General features: G+C 52.3%; 1 protein-coding gene across 7 annotated transcripts; it reads right to left on the minus strand.

The window, feature by feature from the left end:
* Positions 1-37: 37 nt before the first annotated feature.
* Positions 38-13,363, minus strand: LOC120303954 (meiosis 1 associated protein). 7 transcript variants are annotated; one of them, XM_039333936.1, is made up of 10 exons: positions 13,221-13,363; positions 10,706-10,989; positions 8,756-8,941; positions 7,666-7,843; positions 5,608-5,784; positions 4,420-4,567; positions 1,580-1,721; positions 1,137-1,439; positions 908-1,051; positions 38-644 (listed from the first exon to the last, which is right to left on the minus strand). In XM_039333936.1, exons 1-10 carry the CDS (start codon positions 13,303-13,305, stop codon positions 513-515), a joined length of 1,779 nt encoding a protein of 592 aa, XP_039189870.1. In that variant the 5' UTR covers positions 13,306-13,363; the 3' UTR covers positions 38-512. The 7 variants fall into 7 exon arrangements, with proteins under 7 accessions (XP_039189870.1, XP_039189869.1, XP_039189871.1 ...); XM_039333935.1 differs by having other exon boundaries at positions 39-647; XM_039333937.1 differs by having other exon boundaries at positions 505-1,051; positions 1,137-1,346.
* Positions 13,364-14,813: the final 1,450 nt, after the last annotated feature.

Consider the following 14,813-nt stretch of genomic DNA (forward strand, 5'->3'; position numbering starts at 1 on the left):
ACCCCGTGTGCCAGAGGCAGCCCAAGTGGTGGGCTGAGGCCCCTGGGACTGTATCTGTGGCTGCCCTGCCTCTGCGGGAGGCTGAGAAGAGCTCCTGGGGCAGCAGGAGGCAGGCGGGGCGCTTGTGGGAAGGAGCTGAAGGAGACTCTCGCTCAGGCTGTCACAAGGAGGTTTATTGGCGCAAAGGATGTGGCTGAGCCAGGCCGGAAGGAGGCTGAACAACAGAAACCAGGAAGTGCCACAAACAGTTCCCTCCTCCCCTTCCACCCGCTTCCCCAGGAGCCCAGGCTGGACGCAGGTTGGCCCTGCTCCTGCCCAAGGCTTGCAGGGAACATCCAACCCCCCCCCACTCCCCCTGGTCTGGGCGAGGGTGTATGGGGGAGGTGGGTTGCTGCCAAAGAAGCTGGCCTGGGGCGGGGGGGGGGCCTCCGGTTCTTTTGGCAGAGGATGCCCTGTGGTTGTGAAGAAGGCAGGCTGCGTCCTCCGTGGCCGAGACGCGTGGACAAAGGCGGCTACATCTTGGACTCTGGGATCGCCTTTCCTTGGCTCAGAGAAAGGGGGAGGCTGCCAGAGCCAGCCAGCGGAAGGCCCACCTGCAGCGGGGCCACAGTGGCCCTGGCCCTGCTGGGATGCATGCGGCCCCCCTGCTGTGGGGGAAGAACCACCATCACTGCTGGGGCAACTTGGGGGGGGGGGCTCCTGCCCTTCCTGCTTCGTTAGTAACAGAGCCCATCCCAAAGGCTGGAAGGTGCCCCGGGCGTTAGGGCAGAGCCCTTTCGGGGGGAGGGGTTGCATTTGCCCTCCTAAGCAGCCATGTTGGAGGCCCCCCCGCCTCCTGGGCTGGTTCTTTGCTGACAGGCCCACATTTGTCCCCGTCCTTCCTCATGCCACCCATGCCCCTTGGTACCTGGCGGGGCCATTGCCTTGGTGCCCAGCGCTGAACCCGGGAGGTGGGCAGGCGGCCCAGGCTCCTCTTCAGGGCCTGGTACAAATGACCGTTTCCCAGCAGGGGATCGTAGCTTGCCTCAAGCTCCAGGCCGCTGAGGACACCCTGGAGCGGGAGAGGCCGAGTAGTTGCTCAGGGGAAGGCAGGGGTGCCCCTTTCCCTGCAGGGGTGCCCTGTTCTCTTCATTTACCTCCACCTCAGCCAGTGCTGCTTCTGGCAGGTCAGCAGGGAGGGGAGGAAAGCTGCAAGGCAGAAGCAGCTCTCGGGCCACAACCGGGCGCAGCAGCAGGGTGGAGGAGTCCGAGGGCAGCAGGACCTGTAAGGTGCCTACGGAGAGGCGTCCGCTGAGGTCTGGCCCACCCCAGGCCTCGTATTTGGCAAGCAGCAGCCATTTCCGCTTCTGGAAGACAAAACCGGTGCCCTGGGCGTTGTGTTGCGAGTTCTCTTGCCAGCCACGTGCCAAAGAGGAGCGATGCCAATGGGCGAGGTGCCACTGAGACACAGTCAGCAGTACAGTCAGCCTGCCTGCCGGAGAACCTGCGGAGTTGTCCTCTCTGCCCCAGAGGCTGGGTGGCTTCAGAGCTGCCAGCGGGACGGCCTTCCTCCCCCACCCCCCTCCTGCTGCAGACTCACCCGCAGGCAGTGGCAGAAGGCTTGGAAATTCTGCTGGTTGGCCTCCAGTTCATCCCAGCTCAGCTGCCAGCAGCTTGTGGCCCTTAGGACTAGCGGGAGACCAAAAAGCAGGGACGCACAGATCCCATCGGCCTTCAGTGCCCTGCGAAAAGGAAACTTGTCAGCAGGGAGCAGGCAGTTGCTGTTCTTCTGAACATCTTGATGGCCCCCGGCAGGTTACTGGCTGGGGATCTAGGAAGGTGCAAAAGAAAACCCCTGCAAGGCCACTGCTGGGGGCAGAGACGTGTCCTGCAGATGGGTGGAAATGGCCTCGAGACGAGTCAAAGCAGAGGCAGGCTGCAGCCCCTCCCCCCACCTGGGGGCAGGAGCTTGTGCAGACCCCCCTTTGGAGCACATTGCTACTCCTCCCCTGAAGGTTGGGGCCAGGACTGTCCCTTGCCTTGCAAATATGGCTGGCCAGGTTTAGGGTGGGTGGGATGAAAGAGGGGGGGGGAGGCTTATCCACAAAGGAGCAGCCGGTGGGGAGGGAGGGTTTCCTGCTCTTCCAGAGCAATCCAAAGGAGAAGGAAGGGGGGGGGAGCAGGTGGGTCCCAGAGAAAAGGAGAGCTGCAGAACCCCAAATGCTGCAATTGGTACACAGCCTGCACAAATGCTTGGAAGTGGAGGGCAGGCAGCCTCCTCCCCGCTTCCCCGTGGCTGAGCTGTAAAACCAGCATCCTGGTCTTGGCCAGGCCTGGACATCCGCTGAGGCAAACCCCCCCCCCCAGCCCCCATAACTACATTTCCTGTCCCCTCGCTTATCTACGGCTGGGATGGAAATCAGTTTGGCCCCAAAGCGAGGACCATCCCATTTGGGGAAGAGGAAGCAGTGCAGGAACTGGAACACCAATTTCAGCAAAATAAGAGTTGGGGCTGCTCCAAGTTTTTCAAAAGAGCTTTTCTGTAATAAACCTCAAAGTTCCTGATTCTTGCATGTCTGCTTAATTGCTTCCAGTCCAACCAGCGGGGAGGGTTTCTTCCAAGGGCCCCTTTCCAGGCTTTCCTTGGTCTTCAGTTGGTCTTGGGGGGGGGGGGACAAAACAGTACACTGGGGTCTCCGCTGAGCTGCTCCATGGGCTGATCTTGGCTGCAGCTGAACAGTGTATGCAGAGCCCAAACTGGTGGATCCGATCCGGGCTTCCCAATTTCTTCCATAAATATTTCCTAGAGAGCTTGGATGTGGAAAAAGCTCTACGTGGCCCATTCTGTCCGTGGAGGGGGCTCCTCCTGCTCGCAGGTAGGCCAGCCTTCTGAACCGCCTCTGGATCTGTTGCTGCCCACACACACTGCTCTTTCAAACAACCAGCTGAAAAGCAGTTCTAGGAGGGCGCCCACGCTCTCCGTGGGAGGAAGGCGGCGCCCCTTTGCCTTGGCAAGTGGCCGCCTAGAAACTTCCTGGAATACTTTCTAGCGCTGCCACCCGGTATATTTGACCCTGGGGCGGAACTGCCAAGGGTTCTGCCACTTTCCCAGTCCCAGAAAGGCCACTGGACCCATCTCTGTCCAGGTGCCGGCTGGCCATTCGGTGGGGGAAGGGAGGGCGCACGGTGAGGGCTCCCCCGTCTCGTCCTGCTCTCGTCCAGCTGGTCACTGGGGCATCCCGAGAGATGGCTGGGCCCTGTTACCCAGGAGCCTCCTCCCCTTGCTGGCCCAACTGCTGCTCTGGGCAGAGAGGCTGTGACGGGCCTTCCTTCCTTCCTTCCTTCCTTCCTTCCTTCCTTCCTTAGCTGAGGGAGAAGGGGAGGGAGGCCCCATGCGCCATAGGCTGCTCAGAGACGGTCCCAGGGTGCAGCAGAGGGGATTGCCTTGATAGAGAGGCAAATGGGAGCTCAGCTGCTGGGGCTGAGACATTTCCCACTTGTGCTGCTCTTAAATTATGGGTTTGTTAGACAGGCAGATTCAAGGGAGTTCAGCTATCTCGGCATGGAAAATTACACCGGGGTGATAACTTGGCACTTGAGGAAGGCACAGCCACCAGGAGGAGGAGGAGGAGGAAGAGTCCTTCCTTCGCAGGATGCCGATTCCTGAATAAGCCAGAGACAGGCAGCTGGCAGGCCGGCCCATCTCCCAGTCCCGGGTTCGAGGAAAAGGGCGCCTGATCTGCCGTTCTTTGCAGCTCTCTTTCCAGAGGAGGACAGCTGTTGCTCCACACTTGCAAAAGGAGTCCCCTGGCTGAGACCTACCTTCCTTTCTTTCTTCCTTCCTTCCTTCCTTCCTTCCTTCCTTCCTTCCTTCCTGCCTGCCTGCCTGCCTGCCTGCCTGCCTGCCCGCCTACCTATGAAGCCACTTCTGCGCCTCCTAGGAGGAGGAGGAGATCCCCCTCCCAACCAAAACTGAATGTCTTGTTTGTGAAAACAGTGGTATTGCCAAAAATAGCCGGCAGTTTTTGAACCACGATGCTGGGATGGGCTTCTGAGCGCTCGCTCGGAGGGAAGAGGAGGAGAGTCCTCTGAGCAGCTTCTCCTGGTGACAGGGGGGGGGGCATTGCCAGCCTCCTGCATGCGCCACCCTGACGCAGGCCTGGGCTCGCCAGAGGTCTGCCATCCACCTATCCTGAAATGGATATTCTGACGACCAAGTCCCCCCCCCGTCACCCCCAAGCATGCGATGCACAGCGCAGGGATCCAGCCTGTCACAGCCAAAGCCAAAATGACCGTGGAGCGCCTGCACCAGATTTGCGCCGAGAGGGGGAGGGGGGCCATTCCCAGCTCTAACCGTGCCATCACCAGCAGCATTATCACACGTCCTTGTTAGGAAGCAGGTGTGGTGACAGCCGCAGTAACCCTCACCCAATCAGGTACCTGAGGATCCTCAGTCTGCGCGGGGCCAGGCCAGGCGCCATCCAGAATGGACTGGCAGCGTTGTCCATTCCTCCTGCTCCACCCTCACAAGCGGCAGGAAGCTGGGCAGGGCTGAGAAATCTCTCCTGGACATCACACTTCAGCCATGCTGCAGAGGCAGGAGAGCAGAACAAAGGGCCATCACTGAAGCCGGGGTGTGGGTGTGGGTGTCTCTTTGTCCCGCAACGCCTTAGCCCAGAGTTTCCTTTGCCCAGGTGAGCCTGGGGTGTGTGTGTATGGGGGGGGGGGAGGCTCAGCTTGCCGGGAGAGTGCCCGTTGTGCTGCAGTGGGAGAACGTGGGAGCAGGCAGGAGCAGCCTGGTGAAACTGAGCGGATGCCCGGACTCGAGAACCCGCCGCCCAAATTCACAGCCGGTGGTCCAGCCTCATTTCCCACGGGGGTTCACCGGATGGCTGGCCCCTGAATCCGAAAGGGCTTTCCTGATCTTCTTCCAGAGGTGGCCCAAGCCCCATTTCAAACTGCTTAAAATGGTGGCTTGAGCAAATTCCAAGGATAGAAAGAAGTCCTTCCTTTAATCTGGATTTGCTTTTCGATTTTCAGGCTTGCAGGAGGATCCCACTCCAGAGAGATGATGGGTTATTTATAAATTAAATACATAATTAAAAAGAAAGAAAATGAATTGAAAAAGAACATCTGCAACTAGATAAAGACTTGTATACTTGGCATCTTTCCTGAGCTATACTTGCAGTCAGTGTGTTCCCATCACTTTTTAAAAAAATGTTAATAAGCCTGATTTGGCTAGAAAAAAGAAAGAAGACGACATTCGCCGGGATGCGGCTTTTTATGAGGGAGGTTATTTCCCAAGCCTCCCCTTCCTGGGACAGCCCACCAGGGGAGGAGAGGACACGCTGATGCCCTTATGGATGCCTTTCCTAGCTTCTCTTTGACAAAAGCTGCACTGACTTAGAAGTGCACAAAAACATCCCGAGAGCCAGGGACGCTGACACACAACACTCTGTCCCTCGCAAGCAAGAAAAAAACATTTTATGTGTTTATCATCCTGGACAATAAAACACCATTTCTTGCTGGTCTCTTCTATGGTTTGCTACTTTCGTTTATTGTGCCAAGAAAACAGCACCAATGTGTCACAGATGCCCCCGTGAGCACCCGAGGGCCAGGGGAGACTACCTGCGTCGCTGCTAGGTGCCCCAGAGCAGCTGGTGGTCCTGGCAGGCAGGAGGAGGTGAAGGTGCTCTTGATCAGGAGCGTGGCCATGCAGCCAGGCTTTGAAAAAGTCCTCTAAGGCCACCACATCGTTCTCCACAGTGTGTAGATCAACCTCCGTGTTCAAGGTTGTGGCGCTCTCTGCAAGGGAAGATGAGATTAAATAGGACATTGTTAAAAAGGCACAGCAAAGTATGTCCTTCCTGCGCCAACTCAGAAAGCTCAGACTGTCCAAGGAGCTGCTGATCCAGTTCTGCAGAGGAATTATTGAGTCTGTCATTTGTACCTCAGTAACTGTCTGGTTTGGCACAGCAACCCAACAGGGCAGGTACAGACTTCAACGGATAGTTAGGACTGCAGAAAAAACAACGGCAACCAGCCTGCCTTCTTCCGTTGAGGACCTGTACTGTATACTGCACGAGCCAGAAAGGAGGGCTGTGAAACTATCTACAACCCCCCCCCCTCACATCCTGGACATAAACTGTTTCAACTTCTTCCCTCAAGACGATGCTAGAGGGCATTGCACACCAAAACAACCAGGCACGAAGACAGTTCCTCTCCCCTTTCCCCCCTTCTCCCCCCCCCCCGTGCTATCACTCTGCTAAAAGCAACTAATTCCCACAACACTGTCTTATGCCCTGGGATGTCAACCCATTTAGCAGGGCTGTATTACCTACTATCCTTCTCATCTTTCCTATTACCTTCTCCTATTGGTATCTTATAATTATATTACCTTGTTGTTTGTATGTACACTTGTTGTTTATATGTACATGTTGCTTGTATTTTTGTATGTACACTGATTTTATTATGTTGTTTGTATATTGAGAGCTTATGCACCAGAGACAAATTCCTTGTGTGTTCAATCACACTTGGCTGTTAAAGTATTCTATTCTATTTTCTATTTCTATTTATTTTCTATTTTTCTCTTCTACTGTATGTTATCGTGTGGTGTGGTGTGCTATCCTATCCTTATCCTTTCCAAAAGCAGAGAGAATTGGGATACAGAGAATATGAATGCCTGGGATAGGCAAACACTACTTTGGGCTCCATTAACGGAACCAAGAATCTAGATCGAGGGTTACGATGGTTATAGGACAGGGCTGAACAAATAGTAATCACAGCTGGTCCTGGAGCTTACAGCTGTTGCGGTGCCCTTGTGGCCACGTGATCAAAATGGGGGTACCCGGAAGCCTGCCTGCATTTAGAGCAGCAGCGGGAGGAAGAAGAGGCCGAAGGTCAGCTGGGGGTGGCTGCATGGGAGGTGGCAGCACAGAGAAGGGCAACCCCTTCCTCAAGCGGCCGTCATGGGTCTCAAGAGTTGGTGGGCCGTATGACCCTTCAGTGACAACTGACTTGGGTCTAATGAGATGCCAAGGGCCTTTGGATTCCCAGGGGCTTGAAGAGAGCAACAGTATTATGCACAGGGGTGCCAAAGATTCTGATTATTCATACAGGCTAATGGGATCAGAGCTAGCAGGGACCAGTGGGATCCTGGAGTAATGGTGTTGACACAGCATGAAGTCGGAACAAGATTTCAGACGGTGGCAACAATCTACTGCTGTCCAGCTGATGGCAACAATCAGCACTTAGCCTGTTTTTAGATTCACTTTTTTAAAAATGAAAAAAAAATATTCTGAATCAATTCCAAAATTAAAAATTGAGCAAGTATCTTTATTAGATCAGGTGCAATGTACTAACAATTGTGGCATGCTTCAGGTTCTGCATCAACAGGTTGTTACAAAATGAAAGAAATGATGGGCAAGTGAAGAAAGACCAGGTTTGGGGGCTATGGGAACCTCTGCCACTTGCTCTGGCAGTGGGAACAGCCAATTTAATGCCAGTCTGCTTTTTTGGGGGGAAGGGGGAGATTTCAAGAAGGGACAGAGAACAGCTGATATTGTCATGGGTTTTAGTGCTCAGATTCCATTTCTGGTGGTTTCTGTAGACTGAATACACTTATCAGGGTTAGGTGTGACTGGTGTCAGATTTTTCCAATTTCTAGGCATAAGCTGTTGTACTCACCACCACTACTGCTGCTGGGTACATCTCTGCCCCACTCTGCCCTGGAGAGTTCCTGGACTGCCTGCTGAGAAATCTCGACCACCTGTAGTTGGTGGAGGCTAACCAGGTCAATACCCTGCAAGCCAGCATCCAGTTGGTTGGCTATTTTTCTGCTGGGCTGGCTAGTCAGGATTGTAATCTGGAAGAAAAATCATAGTAGTTTAGAGGGAGAATCTCCTTCCTAATTGACAGCACACTCACTCTCCTCATGCAATCTGCCCCAAGCAGAGCCTGGCATAACGGCTGCAACCCAGTCCTCGTCATGCCCATTGGTCTGAGCTGCACTGGCGACCGGTTGGCTTCTGGGTACAACTCAATGCACCTTTAAAGCCCTTCACGGTTTAGGACACAAACCTCTGCCGGATGCCTTATTCCAATAACATCTGTCTGCCCCATCAGATGAAGAGGGGCAGGCCCCCTATGTCCTCTCACTCAAGCCGTGCTACGTGCCTTCTCTATCATTCCCCCCTTCCCATGAGAGAGTGCATTTGGCGAGAGCTGTCTGTTAGGAGTTTGCATGACTGTGTTTTCCCCTTGAGATACCAGTTACAGTAAAGAAAGATGTAACATATACATCACTCTGCACAATTATTACTATTGCAACTTACAGATAAGGGTATGCTGCTCAGGGCTGGTTCTGATTATAGCAGCTTATAAGTCTTGTACACGTAACAATAAATCTCTTTCAAAAGGTGGAGGTGGCCATTACAATTGTTATTTTCTTCTAGAAAAATTCATTGTAGAAACATGCAGAAACATTTCTGAGCAGCCATTGGGTGGAACTGTGCAACCAACTCTAAATCCACAAAACTGGGAGAACTCTTGGCAAACCTTTGTCCAAAAGATATACTGAATGCCACTGCCCAAAGCAATATTATACCTGATCTATCCAACAGGTCACTGGCACCAAAGAACCACAGCAGGGTTTGTTCACAACACCCCCCTGGGGGATCCTGGCAATGGCAGCATTCTTGTGCAATTCTGCCTTGTTTCTGCTTTGGGCCACTCTTCAGACGCTCTAGAGTGACCTCTGGCCGCGCCCACTTCTTACCTCCACAGAAGAGCTGCTCAGACAGGCTCCGGCCATGCCTTGACCAGTGTACTGTTTGAACTGCTGCAGTCCGTCCAGCACTGCTTGAACCACAGCGTCTTCCTTGGGCTGGAGCACCCCTTCTCTGGGCAAGGCACCAAGCTCTCCAAAGCAACTCTGCAGCCGAGCAAAGCCTCCTTTGAGAGCCTGTAAGAGGGAAAAATGGGGAAAGCAGCACAGATTGCTTTCGTAATTCTAGATATCCCGGCGAAGAAGGTACCTCCACACCTCCACCTTGGCTGGAACTGAGAAATGTTGCTGAAATGTTGGTTACCTCCTGATACGGCTTACATCGAACTACTTTTGAAATCAATGTAAAATGTAGCAGAAAGAAGTCACCCATGTTTGGGACTAAATACGCTTGTCTGAAAACTATGTGTTACATCAGAAAAAGTTAAAAGGGATTAGGTGTCATAACGCACCAGGGAAAATGTGACACCGTGGGGAGTAAAAACCAATGCAAGAATTCCACTAGTGGAACATTGGGCTTTTCACCTTATTAAAGAGGAAGGGACAAAATAAGAAAGGCGGCCCTGAAGCATTTAAACATCAGGAGTGAGCTTGTCTCCTTCTTTGTCCAACTGAGGATGTGAGTTAAACAAGGGGGATGCTACGGACATAGAACAACCCCGATTTTAGCCAAGCCGAATCCCACCTCCTGGCTTCCTTCTGAGATCCAGACGGTCCTCCCTCTGCTATTGGTTAGAGCAGCCCTGGTGACCTGGCTCTTCTCCGCACCTCTGGCAGGCAAGGGGGAGAGTGAGACCACTTGCTTCATTCCACCCAGTCTGGCTCCCTTTTCATTGGCTTCATTGTAATTTATTTCTCTTATTGTCATGAGCCACCCAGAGGTGTTCAGAATCGGGTAGCAGACAAGCTTAAATAATAATAACCCCAACACATCTGGAGCAGCACTTGAATACCACTGGGATAGACGAAATCACTATCAGTCAATTGTAAAAGGCAGTTTTACTTTACATTGAAAGAGACAATAAAAAAGTTAAGAAAGAAAGAAAAAGACCTCAGGAAGGGATTAACTTCAGACAAATGATCAAGGAAAAAAAAAATCACCCTCATCAAGGAATTCCCAAGGAGGAAAGCACACGGCTCAGCCACACTGGCAGTGCAAGCTACTGTAGGTTAACAGGGAGCAAATTGCCCCTTCCTTGGCCCTGACAGTGTCAGGTAGGTGAAACGTCTTGTTAACAAAGCTCAGAGAACACCAGTGACTTCAAAAGTGAAAGTTACAGAATGGATTAATAAAGACTGAAAAATGACAGAATTAAAAATAACCTTTATCCAGACTGTTTAGGAGAACCGTGTCAGTGTACGGTGACCAAAAATTAGGTAGAATCTGGTAGCACCCTTTCTGACTAACACATTTTGTTAAAAATATGTCAGGTTTTGTGATTTACAGCTTGCTTCGTCAAATACATTGGGTGGCTATATTAAAGTGGGCAGTGTGATGGAGAATTTGCATCTCCATTACCAGTCTTCTCCTCTGTCTCCCCACGTTAAACCATTCCTGATCTTTAACTGGACAGAATGTAGCTTAATGTTGATAAACCAGAGCTGGAAGCCCAAGTTTAACACAGAAATGGAGCAGGCAAAGAATGGCATTATACCCAAGCATGAGAAGATGGGCTGAGCTTTGCCGCAACAAAGAGTAGCCACCAATGCGGAATCCGAGTACCTCTGGACTGCCAACCACCATGGATATGGAAACACTAAGCTCTTAGAGATCCATCAACGTAACCTACAAAAGTGCCCAAGCAAGATGAATCAGGCCCTAAGGGGCCAAAGGTTACATAAGAGTGGAAGAACAGCTAGCACTAAGGAAAAAGCAGAACAGGGGCCTTCAGATATTTCACTCGGCTGCAGAGGGGCTTGTGTGTGTGAAGGAGCGCTCACCACGAAGGGCAGCAGGCATTCCTGCTGGTTCTGGACCACATAGAGGCTGAAGGAAGGGATGCGGGGTGGGCCTGTCAGGCTGCAGGCTAAGCAGAAGACGTTTTCCAAGGCTTCACAGAGCTTGTGGCAGGTGTGGTCCCAATGGGGAGGATGGATGTCTACCACCAGGATCCGTGGAGGCTGCCTGGAAGGAGCAGTGGTGGTGGCAGGGCATTTCTCAACAACACCAGGTCTTTGTCTTCCAGGACTCATGGTTTTCGGAACACAGTGTAGATTGTGGCTGTCTGGAAAGTAGAAGTCAAGAGCTAACTCTTTTCTCACAGTGCATCGTCACCCATGAAGGCAGATACAGAGGATGCCAGAAATGTTGGAGGGGTGGAAGAGGAGCATCTGGGTGCAAAGATCAGCAGCTCCAGACTGGATGCAGGTCAGCACCCCGCCTGTCCCAGGAGAGTAAACCATGAGGTATGAATGCGGGCATTGTATGCAGCGATTCCTACCTTCAGGTTTGTTCTATTCAGTCTATCCCAATCTGTTTATAGGGCCACTCCCAGGATTCTTGGCCTGAATAGTTAAGGGGGATTCTCATTGGGAGTTTTGGGTGCTACAGTCTCAACATATCTGGGGGTTCTTCCATACAAACCTACAATTCCAAAACAATTCTATCTGCACAGATTAGGTTTAAACATTACATAAACCATGATCTGCTTGATCAAGATTTGTTGAATTGCCTGGGTTCACACATTACGCCAACCCCAAATCAAAGAGTGATTTGTGTACCCCACTGCACAGGTGGGACAGTTAATTCTAAACTGCCAAGAGAACCACCTGACTGCATTTTTGTCAAGGCCAGGGCAGCTCAGCAAGGAGGACTGTCCAGAGAGCTGTTGAGAGGAGGTCTTGTGCCACATCAGACCCTACAGAAGAGAATACTTGTAGCTCAGCACTGAGCTGTGGGGGCCTTGATGCTCTCTGAACTTGGTGCATAGGACTTGTTAATTTATAAAAAAATAAGAGCAAACTCCCCACTCCCTTCCAGCACCGATGATGTTACCTAGTTTGGCAGTGAAAGGTCTGCCAGAAAACCACCAAGCACAGAGAGCACTAAGGACATCCCCCCCCCACTAACACAGACCCTTCCCATCTCCCATGTCCTAACTAGGGGTGCATTTGGAGGCCGCTCACACGTTCGCCTTCCAAAGATTTGAACTAAAAAGCCGGTATTTGTATACAGTCGTCTGTGTGGCACGGGGGAGGTGAGGGGGGAGAAGAGGCTTTTTCAGGCCAGGCCGGGTGCCCCCCCACCGCCCCTGCCCAGCCAGTCCAGAGGGGGAAAGCCTGGGAGGAAGGCCCGGGCCTCCGGGCTTTTCTTTCGCCCGGACGAAGGGCGGCCAAAAAACAGGCCTCCCTTGTGAATCTGCCCCGGGACTCGTGGAGGGGGGGTCTTGAGGGCCGCCCCACCTTCTCGGCAGCGGCCTGTCCCGAGAGAATGCGCTCCGGCCTGGCCCGGTGGGAGAGGCCGGCCCCCCCCCGCTCCGCCCCCCCGTCCTTTGGCGGAGCCAAGCCGGGGCTGCGGGTGGGGGCGGGCAGGCTTTCTTTAGACCCCCGGCGAGGGCGGCTGGCCAAGCGGGCCGGGCGGAGGGCCGAGCTTCTCCCGGGCGACGCCGCGGGACTTGCAAGCGAGGAAGGCCCGGCCCGCCTCAAGGATTGGGGGGGGGCGATGTCGGCGGGCGAAGAAGCCTCTGCGGCGACCCCCCCGCCCGAAAGAGCCTCCTCCCGTTGGACGGCAGGCGGGCGGGAGAGCCAAGAATACGGCCGTCTGAGCCTGCCAGAAAGCGGCCCTCCGCCCGACGCGCCCCGAGACCGAAGGCTTGGACGGCCCCCCACCCACCTCCGGGGCAGGCTCCGCTTCCGGCTTGCCGGAGGGGGGTCTATCCGGGAAGGAGAGGGCGGGAAAGGCGCCCCGGAGACCTTCCGCGGAGGGAAGAGGGTGGGCGGCGGCGGGCGAGACCCGGAAACCCCAGGAGGCTCCGGTTTTCCGCGGGGACAAAGGCCAAATCCCCCCGCACAGAGTTGGGCGGCAGCCGTTGCTCCGAGGGGGAGAATCTGGCGCCTTCCTGGGTCACAACAAGCGGCCTTCGTGGCGGAGTTGCTAGGAAGGCGAGCCGAAGCCAGGCCGGTCACCAGATACGGGGCAAAGGCCGTCCAGCCCTGGGGTGCAAAATCTGCCCAGGGCTCCTCCTGGGGGGCCCAGGCGCCTGTAGGGAGGGACGGTGGGGGGCTCCCTCCAGCGACCAGAAGGGCAGGAGAGAGGACGGACCGGCTCCTGGCTCAGCCGTTCCAGAAGCCGGGACAAGGCAGCCGCGGGCTCCGGCTCAAAGGAAGCTCACTTGGGCTCCGCACGAGGAGCCAGCTGCAAGCGCTGCTCGGGAAGGGGACCCTCTGCCTTCGGGAGCGGGGACGGGGGGGGGGGGACGAGGAGGAGGGGGGGATCCTTCTTCTGCGTGGGGCTAACCAGAGGTTGCAGTGCAGCGTTCTTCCCTAGGGCCCTTTTCCTTCGGTTGCAATATGAGGTGACCCATGCCAGATTGCCAGCACATCGGCCTCCAGTCCGGCCATGTCTGCTCTGACCCATAAGGAGCCTCCGCCTTCCGCCATGGTCCGCTCCTCCCCTCCCCTCCAGCTGTTAGATGCCTTTTGCCCTTTGGCCTCTGGGCACATCAACAGCCGGGCATCCTTCCTACTTCAGCCCAGCCGCCTCAGAAGCATGGAAGCTGTTGCTGCTCCCATTTGACCTCAGCTTTTCTCCCGTAGCTTGAAGTTTTCTGACTTGGGAGGGGTTGTGTTGATATTTTCCTGGTTGTTAATATCCACCTGATTTTTTTGGCTGAAAACCGAATCCATAGCATTTTTTTTATTGAAAGTTTATAAAATTTTACAATAAAATACTTCCCCCCTCCCAACCCCCCTCCCCCTTACTTCCCAGAGCTGAATACAGGGTTAAAAACAACAAAAAACATACAACTTAAATGAACATCAAACAATTATACATACATCCAAAAAGCAAAATTTTAAACACTTTAACTCCAATACATAAAAACAAAAATTACCATCCTTAAACATAAATTATTCAAAAGCTTACCCTTAGATATATATTATTCAAAAGCTAAATAATACTTTCTAATATCATATTTATTCTGTATAAAATTCACCCATCTTTTCCACACCAAAATATATCTCTCTTGCGATTGGTCTTTCAGATATGCCGAAATTTTTGCCATTTCGGATAAATAAGAAACTTTAAGAAACCATTCTTCTAAAGTAGGCAAGAGATCCTTCTTCCAGTATTGCCCAATCAGCAACCTTGCTGCTGTAATTAAATTCAACATTAAAATAATCTCTTTACCATCACAATCATCAATAATACCTAACAGAAACAATTGTGGTGTAAATTTTATCCTTCTATTAAAAATCTTCTGAATATTCCACCAAATCTTGATCCAAAAAGCCTTTATATTTCTACATGACCACCAAATATGATAATACGTTGCATCCAAACAACCACATCTCCAACATTTGGGCTGCACATTTGGATACATACGAGACATCTTTTGTGGATTAAGGTGCCATCTATAAAACATTTTGTAAAAATTTTCTCGTAAATTTTGAGCTTGAGTAAATTTAACATTCCTCACCCAAATCCTCTCCCATGTGTCTAATAAAATCGGCTCATCAAAATTTTGAGCCCATTTAACCATACAATCTTTAACTAATTCTGTTTCTGAATCCAATTCCACTAAAACACTATAAACTCTTTTTATATGAGTTCGACTTTGATCTTTAATTTGTTTCATCAAATTCACATCCTCCCTAATAAAACCCACTTTTTGATCTATTCTCCACCTTTCTAATAATTGCCTATACTGAAACCAAGAATAATTAATATTTTCTTGCGCTAATTCATCCATAGATTTTAATTGCCAATTATTCCCATCCCAATTAAGCAATTGTTTATAAGAAATGCTCTCCATTTTCACTCCTTTCCTTATCCCTTCTATTGCGTGCCCTGGAATTCCCCACAACGGTATTCTAGAATCTGATCTATAAT

The sequence above is a fragment of the Crotalus tigris genome, unplaced genomic scaffold (genome assembly GCF_016545835.1).
Source record: "Crotalus tigris isolate CLP2741 ecotype Arizona unplaced genomic scaffold, ASM1654583v1 scf7180000024513.1755786, whole genome shotgun sequence".
In the NCBI taxonomy this organism is placed as follows: Eukaryota; Metazoa; Chordata; class Lepidosauria; order Squamata; family Viperidae; genus Crotalus; species Crotalus tigris.

Bases quoted from the DNA above. Each gene is read 5' to 3' on its own strand.
- LOC120303954 (XM_039333933.1), bottom strand. From the start codon at position 13,305: ATGTGCTGGCAATCTGGCATGGGTCACCTCATATTGCAACCGAAGGAA. The intron at 7,844-8,755 runs GTAAGAAGTGGG...TTTTTCTTCCAG, and splicing joins TGAGCAGCTCTTCTGTGGAG to ATTACAATCCTGACTAGCCA. The intron at 4,568-5,607 runs GTAGTCTCCCCT...CTGCCTCTGCAG, and splicing joins GGCACCTAGCAGCGACGCAG to CATGGCTGAAGTGTGATGTC.